At 37.7% G+C, this 17,877-nt stretch overlaps 1 protein-coding gene across 27 annotated transcripts in view; it reads left to right on the top strand.

The window, feature by feature from the left end:
- FN1 (fibronectin 1) overlaps positions 1 to 17,877 on the top strand; it is a 236,467-nt gene that overhangs the window by 167,566 nt on the left and 51,024 nt on the right. For all 27 annotated transcript variants that reach the window (XM_087882202.1, XM_087882200.1, XM_087882197.1 and 24 more), the window contains one exon: positions 4,897 to 5,010. In XM_087882202.1, the coding sequence (XP_087738328.1) occupies positions 4,897 to 5,010 (114 nt within the window). The remainder of the gene's footprint in view (positions 1 to 4,896; positions 5,011 to 17,877) is intronic.

The raw sequence follows: 17,877 nt of genomic DNA, 5'->3' as shown, positions 1-17,877 counted from the left end.
AAGTAAGGAAACTCTAATTTTAATTTGACTCACTTGCAAGTATAATGTGAGATTATGATAGTCTATTATGTCTTTGGGAGGTTTTGCGGAAGAGAAGGAAATTGTGAAGACTGGAAAGATGATGCTGAGATCTGTGGAAAAACTGGCATCATACCATTAATACCACATGGTCCACCTAAGAAATGTTTTTAGATTGAATCTCAGCAAGATTGGAGATCTTTCTGCTTTACTAGTTAGAGTGATTATCAGAACTCTGGTTAGTTTGTAGAATACAGAAGCCACCACTTTAGTAAACCTATTACTTCTAAGCACATTCTTTTCTTTGCAGAATTGAGCCAGACTTGTTTTCATGGGGAACTAAGAGTAATAAATTAAGAGGGATGACAAATGGAAGAAATTTCAACTCAAAAAGGGATCAATGGTGTACTACCGTGGAATTTTATTCCATGGCCATGGATTAATGAAGAACATTTACTTCTCTGCTTTCTGGCCACAGAAGAGACCAGATTTTCTTTTTTATCTTTTGTGGAATCTCTTTTCTTTTCAAGGAAAGACTTGCTGGGGGAATTTACATGATTCTTTTCAGATCTGTTCTTTGGCTTATCTTGAGGTAGGCCATAGAATACCACCTTAGTAGCTGCTTTTAATTTTGGATTCTTTACAGTTTGTAGATTTTGAGGAAATACAAATATGGACATTACTATTTCACTCAATTCTCAATTAAATCAGCCATATCAGGATTTAAACATTTGCTTCCAGGAAGTGAACAAGGTCTTCTTGGTAGATATATGACTTTTCTCCTGCTTAAGAGAGACAGCCAAGAATTAGAAAGCCATAACCAATATTAAATATTTCATTTCTGGTGAAGGTACTTGTAATTGTACTTCAACAAGATTTTTCTTTTGTTATCTTGATGATGTGCTGAATTAGTAGCTATGTTGGGGGGAGGGATGTTTTGCAGTATTGGGCGACATCCTGATAATGTTGCCGGGGGATTACTATTGGCTTTCCACAGAGTCCCATTTTATCCCTTATGTTGTTTATATTTAATGAAGCTACTTGTTTCATTGTCATGAAGAATGTTGATGTAAAATTCCACTATATTCCAAAGCCCCCTGATCTACTTTTATTTAATGTGTAACTCTGTGGAAGCATTTAATTCCCTGGATAGTTGCTTATGCTTGGTAATGGAATGGATGAGTATGAATAAACTGGAATTATGCCCTGAGATGAGAGAGAGGTGCAATTGATCATTAGAAAACTGGGTCAGATTTCTGAATTGTGGCGGTAGTAAGGAACATGCTTGCATATTATAATTTATTCCTGAGCTGGTCTGATTACAATGCAGTCGTTGATGCCTTAATCACAATGTAATTAGATGATATAATATGATCTATGTAGGACTATTTTTTAGGAATGTCTAAAAACTTCCATTGATGAAGACTGTGGGAACTAGACATATAATCAGAGCATTAGACAAAAGGTTACAATGCTGTGCTGAAAAAAACCTACTCTGTCCATTTTTTCATAGTGCAATTGAAGGTGCATTATTAGCCTTTAAAAACCCAAACCACCTTATACCTAATTATCTGAGTGGCTGTTTTCTCTCCTTGCTTCTTAAGATATCAAGGTCTGCAAGTCATCCTGTACTTTCAAAGTACTGTTTTATACCTATGTAGAGACCAAAATTTACTGTAGAATATAATATTACTAAAACATTACTTATGTTGGTCTATGGCCATAAAAATTTGATTTGATTAAGATATTAAAAAACATTAACAAGGAGAAGAAAACTGATAAAAGTTAAAAAGAAGAGAACTGGTAAAACAATAAAATGTAGTTGCTACATGGCCCTGTAAATATAAAATCCTATATAAATATACTTGGGAGAAGAGAAATTAGCTTGACAGCTACCCACTGTGATCTTAGCATGTAGAGCATTGGTTCTCAACCTTCCTAATGCCGCGACCCTTTAATACAGTTCCTCATGTTGTGGTGACCCCCAACCAGGGGTGGGTTCTAAATTTTTTTACTACCGGTTTTGTGGGTGTGGCTTATTTTGTGGGCGTGGCTTGGAGGTCATGTGACTGGGTGGGCGTGTCTAGCTGGTCATGTGACCAGGTGGCCATGGCTATGTGTATAGGGACTACTCAGAGGGCTGAAAAAAGTCATTTCTGACAGGTCCTCGCACTTTTGACTGATCCTCACACTTATGACCATCCTCACATTTATGCCCGTGCAGCATTCTTAACAACCGTGTCACTCATTTCACAACTGCTTCTTTTCACCATGGTGATAAGATAGGGCAAAAAACGTAAAATGTGAGGATAGTCGTAAATTCGAGGACTGGTCAAAAGTGCGAGGACCAGTCAGAAATAACTTTTTCAGCCCTCTGAGTAGTCCATATGCATAAAAGGATACAGCAATAGAGAGGGATGAAGGAAGGGAAGGGAAATTAGAGTAGGAGTGAGGGTAAGAGAGGGAGGAAGAGAGGAGGAGAAGGAGAAAGAAAGAGGAAGTAGGGAGAAGAAGAAGAGGGGTGGAAGAGAAAGTAAGAAGGAAAGAAAAGAGAGAGGTGGTAGGTTTGAGGAGAAAGATTGCTGTACAATAAAAAGGATGAAAGGGAAGAAAGCCAACCCCAAACAAATATAAAGATATTAAGGTAAAGAATGAATTGTTAAACTTTAAAGAATAAAAGAGAACAAATATGAATAAATAACAATAATTAGAAACACACATACAAACATACAATGTATTTTCTTTGAACAGAGTATTTGGCCGGTTCACAAATTTAAATAGTGTTTAGTCATACCAATTAAATTTACAATTTCTATATTTCCTTTTTGCCATATTTATTTCTCATCTATTTTTGTAAAAAACCAATATTACCCTTCATCCTCATCTCTAATCTTAATCAAATTCAATTTTTCCCTTCTATTCTATATTATACCCCTTCCCATTGTCATCTATTTTTATATCCATCCTCACATTGGTTAATTATGTAATATTACATTTGTTTAATATAAATTCAACATTTTAATATAAATCAATTAGTTATATAACTACCTTTTTTGTATATTAATCAATATGAACATGAATATTCCAATTATTTCCATGCAATCCAATTTCTTACAAATCAATTAATTATATTTACCAATAATGATAAACCAAATAATTTCCCCCATATATTCCACCAAACCACAACTTAACCATTTCTGCTTTCAATACAATATACAATTAATAGTATCTCAATTATTACAATTCCCTAGTTAAATAGAGCTTTGTGTGTGTGTGTGTTTTAAAATCTTGAACTCTCCTCTTTTTCCCTAAATTTCCCATTGTTTGCACCTACCTTTTTTGGTGAGGAAAAAGAAAAGAAATCTGCCTGCCTAATTTTCCAACGTTGCAGCAACAGCAAAGCCAACAGCCTGCTTTACTTTCAGTTTCGTTTTTCAGCATAGCTAGGGGGGAAAAAATCTGCTCCAGCAAGCAGCAGAGCCCTGAGCAAAACAGCGGAGAGCAAATCAGCTGAGAGTCGGGAGCCGATCTAATCAAGGGCTAATTAGCCTATGCTGAAGCTCCGCGGGCCAATAAAATTACAAAAAAACACCAAACCATTTGTTAAATTGCTGGCTCACCCGCCCCTCGCCCACCACTATTTATTGGCAATAAATAGTGGTGCGGAGGGGCGGGCCAAGGGGCAGGCTTTGAAGCAAGAATTTAAACAGTTTTTTTTCCTCTAGCCATCAGCTGGGACTCAGGAGGCAGCAATAGATTGGGGGTGGGCGGGGTAAGCGAACCGCTAGCGGTCCAACAGAGCAGAGAGTGAGGGTGAGTGAAGGCGTCGGGGGGGCGAGAGAGGGCTTTGGCGACCCCTGTGAAATGGCCGTTCGACCCCCAAAGGGGTCACGACCCCCAGGTTGAGAACCACTGATGTAGAGGAAGGTCTCCTGTGGAATATAAAATGTGGCAACCCATGAATTTTTGAGTTATCCTCATGCCCCCAGTGTTAGAAGAAATTAGTATCTCTTTATAAAGGCATTTTGAATATTTGAATATAAAGATATTCAAATATTTAAATATTTATATTTGAATATAAAGATATTAATAATTATGTTGTATGTCATAATTATGTCATAATTATGTCATAATCATTCTACTTTGCATTTTTTGAGATGATGATAGCCGTTGGTTTGTTTGAACCCATAGCCTTTGATTATACACAACCACATTGACCAGCATTTGAGAAAATTGTGGTGGTTTTGACTTAGCATATTATGGCAAATCAAGCAGATGCAGTTGATCCAATAAATAAATAGGTTGCTTAGCATGAAGACTGTGTATCACAGGTAACAAATAACCTTTGAATCTCTTTCTAGAGTATTTAAAAAGCAATTCATGTTAGGCATGGAGACCATTCTTTAAAGGAAAAAAAAAGGAAATATGTCTTACTATATTTGAAATTTTGAATACTAGCAGCTGCTACCATCTATCTAAGGGTCATAAGAACTGAAGTCATAGATTATAAAACTTCCCTACGTCAGATTTTGAGATGTTGTTCTAAAACAGGAATAGCTGTTGCAACACTTGCTAAAAGAATGGTTGCCAAAAATGTAGGTCTTATTAAACATGTAATTTACACATGATTAAAACTTCTGATGACGATCTGTTTTTAAAAACACTGAAACAATGGATACCATGGACTATTTCTAGAGAAAAGTATTTCTACGTTTACATTGTCAAAATATTTGTGACTGTGAAATCTGTTTAAATTGTTTCTTTTGCTCTGAAACAGTTTCTATCCTATCCTAGGTTTATTTAGAACTAGTTGTCTTTCTTCTTGATAGGCAACTGAATAGCTAAGACAATTTATAAATATATTTTTATTTATTGCAGAACAAACAGAAGTCACAATTGATGAACTACAACCTACAGTTGAGTATGTGGTTAGTGTCTATGCCCAAGGGCCAAACGGAGAAAGCCGGCCTTTGGTTGAGAAAGTTGTTACAAGTATGTAAATTCATATTTCTCACATTTCATAGTAGGACAAATACCTGAATCTCTCCGGACATGTTTATTATCAAAATTTTGAGAAAATGGCAAAAACTATACTATTCTCATAGTTATGTCATGAAAAACACTTTACTACACTTTTACCCACAAACTGCTTACATTAAAATTAAAATTAAAATTATAAGTGTTAGAAATCATTAATTGGTAAATAATTTGGAAAAGATAATCTAACTGAAGAAAATCAGTTCTTCTTTATGTACTATTTATTTACAATGCAACATTTTTTATTTTTTTATATGTCAAATTTAATATAGCTACCCACTCCAGTAGACTCTGGGCATCTTACAAAACAAAATACTATTTTGGGTATAGATATATAGATCATATGTCTTTTTTATTCTTCTCAGGAACTTGTGAGCAGCAAATAAGTAACAAAAGAGGCCTTTGCATTAGAAAATATGAAGAAATTTAAATCCAGAATTTAAAATAGTTTTTTTAACCAAACTTTTCTTTTGTTTGATACAAAATCAAATCAAATAACTTGTTTGGCATTGCTACTCATACTGAAGCTGTTATCCCACAGATAAATAGGTATGTGAGCAGTAGCAATAGGCTGCTGCCTTATTCTCACTTACTGTATTTTTTGGAGTATAAGACACACCAGAGTATAAGACGCAGCTTAGTTTTTGGGGAGGAAAATAGGAAAAAAAAATCTGCCTACAAGGTATTCCTCTGGCTAGCGTCCTTAGTTTGGTCAGCTTCAGCACATTAGTTTGCTGGTTTTTTATCCCCTGCTTGGGGATAAGAAATAGCTTCTAAGGCACAGCTGAGAGGAAGCAGCAATGAGAAAAGCAGGCAAAGCACTGGGTGGGGGGTGGAGATCGCTTCACTCGGCTAGCGCCTAGTTAGGGCTGAAAAAAAAGCTTCTGAAGAACACCTGAGAGTCAGATCAAAGCATGGAGATTGCTTCACTCGCTAGTGCCTTGTTAAAGCACAGCGGAGTCGAGGGACTAGCCAAAGCTGGGAAGATTGCTCACTAGTGCCTCATTAGCGCCTTGTTAGGGCTGAAAAAAAGCTTCAAAAAAGCTACATTCAGAGTATAAGATGCACCCAAATTTTCAGCCTCTTTTAGGGGGGGGAAATGGTGTATATTATACTCCGAAAAATACGTTAATTGGAAGTAAGCTCACTGAACAAAAGGAAACTTTTTTTTAAAAAATGTTTATTTATTAATTTTCTATTGTTTACATTTTGTTAATGCTTAATAAACATCGTGTTGTCTGGGTTATTTTATTTGCTTAGCAGTATAGACTACATTCTTAATCTCCACCCCTTTTTTCCAACCACTGGTAGAATAGGTTCTATGTTTGATAATATTCTGTATCTTCTTTCTTTTTAATCTTCAATGTAAGTCTGTCCATTTCTGCACAATCCAGTATCTTCCTAATTATCACTTCATCTTGTGGTATTTCTTCATTTTTCCAATATTGTGCAAATATAATCCTTGTTGCTGTTAATACATGCAATATTAAATATATATTTTGCTTATCAAATTTTTCTGGTGCTATACCTAATAGAAAAAGTTCAGGTTTAAAATCTACATGTTTTCCTATCATCTTTTCTAACCACATGTATTTTTGCCCCCAATTTTTTTTGCTTTAGCACAGGTCCACTACATATGGTAATATCTGCCAGTTTTTTGGTTACTTTTCCAACATTTGCTAGACATATTTTTAAACATTTTAGCTAACCTAGCAGGTGGTAAGTGCCATCTATAAAACATTTTATATAAGTTTTCTTTATAACAATTTGCCATAGTTAATTTATAGTTTCTTTCCCATAAATTATGCCATTTCTCTAATTCTGTATTATATCCAAAGTTTTTTGCCCACTGTATCATTGTGTCTTTTACTTGTTCATCCTCCATTTCCAATTTAGTAAGAAATTATATATTTTCTTAGTTTTTCATCAGAATTCAACAATATCCGATCGAAGGCTGTTTATCTTTTATAAAAGCCATACATATCATGTCTTTCTCCTATCTAGAATGTTTTTGCAATTGAGGCCACCATGATAATTTAATACCTTGATCTTCAAGATCTTGCTTAGATTTTAATTTCCATTCAGTTTCCAAAATGTCTTTATATGTCACAATTTTTTCAAACTTCGTCAGATTTGGATTTGTAAACACTTCCATTGTTGAGAGCCATTCTGGGATTCTCAAATAGATCTTAGCTTTTATTTTTTTCCATAAAGATAATAGTGAGTTTCTTATGTAGTGATTTTGAAAGTATCTGTGAATTTTATTCTTCTCATACCATAAGAATGCGTGCCATTCCAGTTGTAAATCACGTCCTTCTAAACTAAATATAACAGTCTCTTGTGTCTGAGGTATATCCATTATTTTAGCCATGTTATAACACATGCTTGGTAATATAAGAGCCAATCTGGTAGTCCAAATCCTCAATTTTCTTAGATTCTTGTAACATTTTCAATTTAATTCTAACTTTTTTTCCTTGCCAAATAAATTTTAAGAGCAATGTATTCAAATCATCAAAGAATTTCTTTTCAATTTTTATAGGTACTGTTTGGAACAGGAAAAATAGTTTTGCTAGGATATTCATTTTTACAGTAGCAATCCTTCCCAACATTGATAATGTAAATTTTTCCATTTTTACAAATCTAATTTTATTTGGTTGAATAATTTTATATAATTATCTTCTTTTATTATTGCATATCTTGCTGTTAAGTATATTCCCAGATATTTAACTTTCTTAACTATTTCACTTTTTCTGCCAGTTGTTCTTTTCGTTTTTGTGTGAGGTTTTCTTACTATAACTTTAGTTTTTTCTCTGTTTATCTTCAGTCCTGTTACCTTTCCTTTATTTATTTATTTATTTATTTATTTATTTATTTATTCAGTCATTCATTCATTCATTCATTCATTCATTTATTTGTCGCATTTCTATGCCGCCCAACTCCCTAGGGACTCTGGGCAGCTTACAGCAAAACAAACAAACAAACAAACAAACAAACAAAAAAAACAATGTGAACAATATCCTGTAAAAATTTTTTTAAAGAAAACATTAAAAACCCATACACTCCATTTCATGGTCGGGTCTCGCAAGATTGCCATAGCGAGATCAACGGCCCCAGGCCTTCCGGAAAAGCCAGGTCTTCACCACTTTCCAGAAGGCCAATAGGATGGGGGTGGTCCGGACCTCAGGAGGTAATTGGTTCCAGAGAGCCGGGGCAGCCACAAAGGCCCTCCCCCGCGGGCCCGCCAACTGACATTGTTTAGCTGATGGGACCCGGAGGAGACCAACTCTGTGGGATCTTACCGGTCGCTGGGAGCTATGCGGTAGAAGGCGGTCTCGAAGATAGCCTGGCCCTGAGCTATGTAGGGCTTTAAAGGTAATAACCAACACCTTGAATTGCGTCTGGAGACCGATAGAGAGCCAGTGCAGCTCACGGAGAATTGGTGTAATGTGGGTGTATCTAGGTGCACCCACAATAGCTCGCGCGGCTGCATTCTGGACCAACTGTAGTCTCCGAACACTTTTCAAGGGTAGCCCCATATAGAGCGCGTTGCAATAATCCAATCGTGAGGTGACAAGGGCATGAGTGACTGTGAGGAGAGCCTCCTGATCCAAGTAGGGTCACAATTGGTGCACCAGGCGAACCTGTGCAAAGGTCCCCCTAGCCACAGCTGTCAGATGTTGTTCCAGTCTTAGCTGTGAGTCTAGGAGGACACCCAAATTGCGAGCCCGTTCTGAGGGGGACACTTTCTCCCCCCCCCCAGGACCAAGGATGGACAATCAACATAGTCTTTAGGTGGCAATACTCACAGCCATTCGGTCTTGTCTGGGTTAAGTCTGAGCCTGTTGACATCATATCTATCCTTTTTAATAGTTTAGGAATTTTCTCCAACGGTTCTTCTGTAATGAATACCAGATCATCTGCAAAAGCTTGTATATATCTTTCCACTCTTATGTCTATTTCTTTAATTTCTGAATCTTGTCTGATGTTCCTGTTCAAGACTTCCCAAATCAATATAAATAGTAAATGCAATAGTGGACATCCTTGCCTTATGCCTTTCTTTATATTAAAATTCTCTGTATAGTCCCCATTTACAATTACTTTTGTTGTTTGTTTATGGTACATCGTCTTGATTACATTCATAAATTTTTCTCCAAAATCCATATAATTTAATTAATGTATCATAAATGGCCATCTTACGTTATCAAAAGCTTTCTGAGCATCTAAAAAGATTAGTGCCATTTGTTTTCCTGGATGTGTTTCATAGTATTCTAGTGTATCTAGAATAATCCTTGTGTTTTATTTGCTTTTTTGGTAAGAAACCATTTTGATCTGAGTGGATGAATTCAGTCAGAATTTTTTTCAATCTCTGCTATTATTTTTTTTTTGTAAAGTTTTTTTATTTTTTAAAACACACAAACAAACATACAATGCACCTTTTCTGAACAGAATATTGGCCCGGTTTTAAATTTGTACAGATTTTTGTTCATCTTTAACACAATTTTATGTATTCAATTTTTCTCATATCTTTTATTTTCTCTAAATTTAAAAAACCAATATTACCCTTCATGTTAACGTCTCATGCTAGTATAATTCCTTTTTTCTTTTCCCTCCTTAAAATTTGAATCCCTAAATTTAAATTCACAGAACATAATACAATCCCCAATTATTTCCTTAAATTCTCTTATTCTACTCACCAATAATTCTTTTATCAACTATTCCAAATAATACATTTCAACAGTTAAACATATTCAATAAAGAAAAAAAAAATCAATTAAATATCAGTCTTACTTCAATACCCCTATATTTAAATTCATATAACATAATAAAATTCCCAATTATTTTCTTGAATTCTCTTATTCCAGTCTCAGATAGTTTTTTCTTTACTAATTATTCCACATAGTACATTTCAACATTTTTATCAAGACCAATTAGATATATCTAACTAATTCATAGTCCAATGTCATTTCAACTTTCTTTTCTTATTTATTTAAGTTCCAAATATATAATTAGAAATATTCCATTTGTTACAGTACCCTTCATTAATTAAAAATATTCCAGTTTTTACATTCATCATACATCCATATATTTTATACTCACTTCCTTAAAGATACAGTTCATTTCTTCATATTAACTTAAATGGTTTATTATTTACCATTCTATTACTTCATCAATTATTTATACTTTTGTGTCTTATACTCCAGACATCATAGTTTCACTGATTAGTTAGAGAATCAATTTAATATCAATCTTACTCCAGTGCCCCTAATTTTAAATTCAAATAACATAATACAATTCCCAACTATTTTCTTAAATTCTCTTATTCCAATCTCAAATAGTTGTTTCTTTATCAACTATTCCAAATAATACACTTCAACCTTTTTATAATATTTTATAAGGACCAGTTAAATATATCTAATTAATCCATAATCCACTACCCTAGTAGTCATTTCCTTTACCCCATATTCCTCTTCCATTTCTTTCTCCCTTCCCATCTTTATATTTTCTTTTCTTTTTCTTTTTCTTTCCCTTTCTTCTTTTTTGTATTTTAAAATCCTGAACTCTCTTTTCCCTTTTTCTTATCTTTCCACTGTTAGTCCCAATGTAATAATTTTGTTTTTTAAAATCATAAACTCTTTTATTTTGCTGTATCTTTCCTGTTATTTTCCATTCCTTTCCCCTTTTTCTTATTTTCTCACTGATAATCCCAGTGTAATCATTTAAGTTTTTTATATTCTTTCTATTCCACCCTCTTTTTTTTTGTTTCTTTCCCCTTTTTCTATTTTTTCCATCGTAATTTTTAAAAGTTCTCCTTTTTATTATTGCTACCCGAATAATCATTTAATTTTCCATAATCAGTCTCCTTGTCTTTGTCGTCTTCTTTATTATAAGTCTCTTTTTCTTGCTTCTCATTCGTTGTTTTCCAGCTTGAGTGTATCCTAAGTCAATTTTCTGATCAAGTTTCAATTTTCCATGCATCATTTTAGTCATTTCCCTTATTTCAGTTTTCAATGATAAGTACATCGTTATCATCATTTCCTTCAGTTCCTGCACCATTTTGTTCTTTTTAAGTTGATATTATTCCAATTGAAGTTACGTTATAGTCCTTCTCCCCCCCTCTTTTCTCCAAGCCAAAACACTTGTGAACAAACAAAACCTCCTTGAACTTTCTCACAACTGTTATCCCTTTCAAAGCCCAAGTTTTTTTCCCTTTCTTTTTCCAAAATAAAAATTCAGTGATGTAATAATTTTTTCGTCCTAAAGATGGCTCTCTACAATCCACAATTACAAGTAGTTACAAGTAACAAACTTGAAAGGCATCCATTTTAGTTGCAATTCACTGTAACAGATTTAGCTTGTTTGACTTTTTTCCCCCTTTCTTCTTTTTCACCTTTATACACATCAAAATAATTTAAAATTCAGTCCAAATATACATAGTCCAAATTGCGCATTGCATTCCAATTTAGTTTCAATTTAAAGTCATTAACCAGTCCTTCTATTACAAATTTTTCTTTATTCTTTTAATCTTCCTCTCTCTAAAGTTTCCAAATTAAAAAGAATCTTTTTGGGTTCTTAATTCTTCTGATTTTTTTTTTAAATTCTCCAATTACTTAAATCCAAAACAAATTTCTAGTCGGGTTTTATCACTTTATAACTTCCACCTTAATCTTCTTTTTCTGTCCTTCACGCCTATTAGCCACTATTATAGCTCCAGGAGTTTACAGTTATTTTAAAAGTCTTTATTTCTTTCTTTCTGCCTATGAGTTAAATATCAGTCACCCAGCTTCAATATTCTATTCAATTCTCCGCTCCTGCCCATTGCTTAATCCGGTTGCCCCAGTTTACTGGTGGCCGTAATGGCCGCCGCCCCCTGCTGCAAAGTCAGAGAGAAAAACCTCCGAACTTGCCTGTTCCTCTTGGTCTTCTGAGGTGCCTCTCTTTCTTCTCTGTCCCTGCAGGACAGATCTGGTCCAAAGACCCCTCTGCAGCGGTTCGTCAGCCCGGGATTTCGCGGGTCTCATCAGAGTCCTCTAATCTCCAACTGTCTCACTGCAGCGCTTCCGGTCAAATCCCTCTGCTATTATTGAGGCAAAAATTGTGTAGTCCACATTTAATAGAGATATTGGTCTATAATTTTTTATCTGATTATAGATTAGAGTAACAGAGTTGGAAGGGACCTTGTAGGTCATTTAGTCCAACCCCCCACCCAATCAGGAGACCCTACACCATTTCTAACAAATCTTAAAAGCTTCCAGTGATGAAGCTCCCACAACTTCTGAAGGCAAGCTGTTCCATTGGTTGATTGTTCTCACTTTTAAAAAATTTCTCCTTATTTCTAGGTTGAATCTCTCCTTGGTCAGTTTCCATCCATTATGCCTTGTTTGGCCTTCAAGTTCCTTGGAAAATAGCTTGATCCCTTCCTCTCTGTGGCAGCCCCTCAGATATTGGAACACTGCTATTATCTCTCCCCTGGTCCTTCTCTTCACTAGACTAGCCCTGCCCAGTTCTTCATATATCATATTTTTTATTCTCCGGTCCCCTAATCATCCTGGTTGTTCTTCTCTGCACTTTTTTTTCCGGTCCCTTAATCATCCTGGTTGTTCTTCTCTGCACTTTCAACATCTTTTTTATAGTGTGGTGACCAAAACTGGATGCAGTATTCTAGGTGTGGTCTTGCTAAGGCTTTATACAGTGGTATTAACACCTCACTTAATCTTGATTGTATCCTTCTGTTAATGCAGTTTAGGATTGCATTGGGTTTTTTGGTTCGGGTTTTTATTTTTTTAAAAAAATATTTAAATTTAAAATATTTAAAATATTTTTTTAAAAAATATATCAAATCAATGTGTGAACAGTGTGGCACCTGGGTGTCATACATTCTAATACAAATAAAACTAATCAAGTTGATCATAATCCTTACATTCAACCTGCTTATATATTTCTAATAATACATACTTATATTAAATTATAATCTATCATTGTGTAATTATTCCATATTTTCTTTCATTTTATGATATAAAAATGTATATACTAATATTCCACCTTTTCTTATTTCTATCACTTATTCTAGCTTTTAATCATATCACCTTTTGTTAAGAGACTTTTTCTTTCTTATCTAACTTCTAATCATGTCACCTATTTAAAAAAAGAAAAAGGAGAAGAGAGAGAGAGAAAAGGAAAAACAACAACAGTACAACAGAAACAAAAAATCATCCATCTATCACCTCTTGCCCGCTTCAATACCTTAATTGCTATGCTTTAAAAGAAAAATAAGAAAAAAAGAAGTGAATAAAAAAAACAATATAAAAATAAAGAAATCCATCGTTCCTTGCCCGCTTTAATATTTTAATTGCTATGCTTTTTTTTTTTTGACTTGCCTCCCAAATTTCTCTTAAATCTTTATCTGCTTCTTGGATGTTTAATCTAAGTATTCCTCCCACCTCTACCCACTTCCACTGCCTAATTTCTAACATTTCTACTCGGACCTCTATCTTCCTTTCAAACATATCTTCCCACTCTCTTAATATATTTCCTCCCGGTTTAATTGATCAACCATTATTATTTACATTGTTGCCTCCTCTTTGTCTTCCTCCATTCCTTCTGTTGATTCCTCCTTTTCCTGGGTGTCTTGGTCTTTACTCATCATCACTTGTATGGTATTTTCCATTTTTTCCATAATCTCCTTAAATCCTTTCTACATGATGTCTTTTGTATTTTGAAAAAGTAAGTCCATCTCTTTCACAATTCCACTCATCTCTTATTATTAAGTATCTTGTTTTGCTTTAAAAAATTCAATTTTTATCCAGCAGTTCAAGAACTATTTATTTAATCTTTAAGTTACCCTTCAAGGAGTACACTAGTCCCAATTCTTTATGTCCCATACGTTAACAATCATTCCATTTAAGTAGTCCCAGAGGTTATACTTGGGTCTCCAATAATGCAGTAGTCATAGGGTGGTTAAAAGTAATCCAATAGAAATTTTCACACACCTTCAAATAGATATTTTCCAAATTTGTAATATAGGCTTATTTCCAGACCTGTAATTTTCCCTTTCATCAGCAGGTAGCACTCTTGGCTTAAATTTCAATATCACCACATATCCAGCGTTCTTTTATAGAAGAATTATAAAAACAGAATAAGTTTTGCAAATAAATGATTCCAGCATTTTAAAATGCCTTCCCAGTACCACGCTTTCCCAGCTTAAGGGTTCAATTTTCTATATATTTCAAAATTTCAAAGTTTATTATTTTCACTCCTGCACCCTTCACTTCCGGTCTGGTGGTTTCTCAGAATGCCTAGACACCACTTTGACAGATGATTCTCAGCAAATAATTCTGAATTGTTCCTCGGGGTTAAATTTAAAGTAAAAGAAAAACCCTCTCCCCCAGTTCCACTCACTGTTCATTTACTTTGCTCCAGCACCAGTCTTAGATGTTCATCGGCTGTCCCAGCTTTGTGGTGGCTATCTTTAGGCTGCTTCCTTTTCTTGCTGTGGCTGAGAGGGAGACGGAACCCTGGGGGTGACAGGAGAGCTGTGACTCTCCTCGATCTCTCAGGGTGCCCCTCTTTGCTTCACTGCCCCTACAGGGTGACTTTGGCTCCTCTTGGAGTCCACAAACATGGAGAAGTCAGTGCAGGGGACGTGGACACCCATTCCCCGTGTCTGTATTGCCGCGATGTCAACTGGAAGCTCTGCATTGGCTTTTTTGGCTGCTGCTGCACACTACTGGCTCATGTTTAGCTGGTTGTCCACTAAGACTCCAGGATCCCTCTCACAGTTACTGCTATTAAGCCTGGTTTCACCCAGTCTATATGTGTACTTTTGGTTTTTCTTGCCTAAGTATAAGACTTTACTTTTCTCTACATTGAATTTCATTCTGTTAGATAGGACCCAGTGTTCAAGTCTGTCAAGATCCAGATGGATCTTGAGCCTATCTTCTAGAGAGTTAGCTATTCCTGCCAGCTTAGTATCATCTGCAAATTTGGTAAGTTCCCCTTGTATTCCCTCATCTAAGTTATTTATGAAGATAGTGAAGAGTAGTGGGCCTAAGACGGATCCTTGTGGTACCCCACTGCTTTCTTCCTTCCATATAGACATAGACCCATTAAGGACTACTTGTTGGGTACAGTTTGTCAGCCAGTTACGAATCCATCTGGTGGTGATGCTATCTATCCCACTTTTTTCTAGCTTAAAAAGAAGTAGATTGTGGTCTACTTTGTCGAATGCCTTGCTGAAGTCTAAGTTAATGTCCACAGTATTTCGCTGATCTAGTAATTTAGTCAAATCTACAGCCTTTTAGGTATTAGAGTGATATTTGCTTCTGTCCATGTATTTGGTAGTTTAGACTCTGATAATAGCTCATTACAAACTTCCTTCAATGGCGAGCTTAACGTGTCTGAAAAGCATTTATAGAATTCTGCAGGTAGCCCATCTGGTCCTGGGATTTTATCACTTTTCTGTTTTTTATCACTTCTGTCACTTCCTTTATTGTTATTTTTTCATTTAGTATATTCTTTCAGGCTTGGAAGCCATCTTTTGCATTGAGCCTTCAGGCCTGCCACATTTACTACTATGGGAGATTGGGAGGGGAGATTGTATGGAGCATGGGTGATATATAGTCATAATAACATTCCTTTCTCAGAGAGTCAAGGACATCTTGCCCTGCATCTGGAGGGCTGGAACTGGGAGGCATCTCCAGTTGGGAAGGTGTTTTGATTGGACCATGTGATGGACATGTCACATGGGCAGGGACTTGGACTTTCCTTAGAGTGGGGAAAACCTGAAAGCTTTCAGATGTGCATTAAACCGAATCACCCTTAAAAAATTCAACCAGATCCCTGGGCTCTGGGGTGCTGTCCGGGGTCCTGAGCCCCGAATGTTGACCTGAAACCGGGCAGCGTGAAGACTCAGGGAAGATGGAGGAAAACAAGGCGGCCACGGAGGGAGCCACAGGGAATGGTTCGGCGAGCTATGTCTAGACCATCTACTCCCCTTCCCCTGTCGTGGTGGAAATGGAGGAGGCCATAGAAAGGGACCGACAGCTGGGTGCCCGGCCCAAAGAGCCGGCACCCAAGCAAGCCGCGGACATGGGAGTCGGGCGAAGCTGCGGAGCTGCGCCACTCCAAGAGATGATGACTGGGGCGATGCTGTCCGAACCGTGGATGAATGGAGGCAGGGCGGAACAGATCCTAATCCTTGAGTGGAAGTTGCCAGGGCAGTTGTGCCACAAGGACTCCCGGGAATGGTGATTCCCGCCACCGTCACGCAGCTAGTCACTAGCTGGCCTCCTGGAGCATGTCGGCCAACTCAGCATGGGCAGTGCTCCTCAACTTCTTGGGACCGAGCAACCCAGATGGGCTGTGGCTCAACCTATGTTCAACTTCCCGAGCCAGGAAGCTGCAGCACCACTGAGCGGGGCATCGGCCTCCTTTCACTTGGCACGGAGTGGGTCGTTTCATAGCCTCACACATCGGGCCAGGACTACCAGGGTGACAGCCACCATAGGAATGGGAATGGCGCAGCAACAAATCCCACTGAACCAGCCCGGCTCGGTGCTACAGAGGGCCACAACCGGGACTATGGGGATCTAGTATTCCACTCCAGCAACCAGTTTTCAGGCTATCTCCAGCAAACCAGATCCCTCCTGGATGGGCATTTTACCCCAGTCAGGGGTGGGTGCAATATCAGTGGATGCCTTCCCCAGTCCTACAGCCCTCGGCCGCCCATCAACCAGCACACTTCCAGCCACCAGCCATGGCCCAGCAGCTGGTACTGGCCCAGCCATCGCTGTAGTTCCAGTAACCAGCCATGGTTCCACAGAAGGTTCCGGTCCAGCAGCCAGCGCCAGCCCATCAGCCTGCATCAGCTCAGCAACCACCCCCACCAGTTGCTCCCCCTCCCTGGTTCAGAGCGGTGTTTGACGGGACCCCAGGAAGACTAGCCTACTTCCTCAATTGAATCTGGGCTTACATCAACCAGTATGGAAATCAATAACCATCGGATCAGGAATTGATTTCAGCTATTGCAGATGGCATGAATGAGGGAGAAACAGCATAGTGGCTAGCGGAACTTCATGATAAGGAAGCTCCTGAGTTGGAAGATGCTGACGAGTTCGTCCAATTACTCCAAGGTCGGTTCGAGGACATGGCCCACAGTGTAAAAGCTGAGGCCCAGATCAAGGTGTTGAAGCAAATGGGCTGGCTTCCCAAGTAATTAGTTTGGGCTGAGGGACTAGCCAGAGTGCTACCACTCCATTTGTCTACCACTTCAAGGAGGCCCTCGACCCAGACCTCTAACAAGCTTGCGGCATCAGGGGAGTACCAGAACATATACAAGCATGGTACAGCACAGCAGTGGCCATGGATCTGGAGATCCACCCCCATAGGAAGCCAACTGCAGAGAAACCAATGAGAAGACCCCTGGGTCACTGAACCCTGGCTAAACCGCCCGAAACATCGCAACCCACACTGTCTGGGACTATCAAATGCTACTAGTGTTGTTAGCACAGGCGCCGAGCATCCGAATGTTGGCTCCAGCCCCGGTCCCCCAAGCCCAGGCTCCAGCCACACCTCGGGCAAGGAGGACCTCGCGGAAGCTGCCAGAGAAGGGGAAGATCGCCAAGCAGGCTGTGAAGGTTCCACTCCTTCCCAATGAAGTCAGGGGAACTCCAGCCGGGGAAGCCTCTCCCAGCTCCACCAGAGGGAGCAGTGGCAATGACGACCCAATGGTAAACGAAGCCATTCACTATCAAAATTAGGCTAGTAGTGCCAGAAACTGGGGCCCAAGGGGAAGGGGAAGTTTTCTTTTTTTTTTTTTTTTTATTA

This window comes from Pantherophis guttatus, chromosome 1, assembly GCF_059756535.1.
Source record: "Pantherophis guttatus breed Tessera chromosome 1, ASM5975653v1, whole genome shotgun sequence".
Classification (NCBI taxonomy): domain Eukaryota; kingdom Metazoa; phylum Chordata; class Lepidosauria; order Squamata; family Colubridae; genus Pantherophis; species Pantherophis guttatus.
The sequence above is the reverse complement of the archived record's forward strand: the minus strand, read 5'-3'. Positions and strand labels throughout refer to the sequence as shown.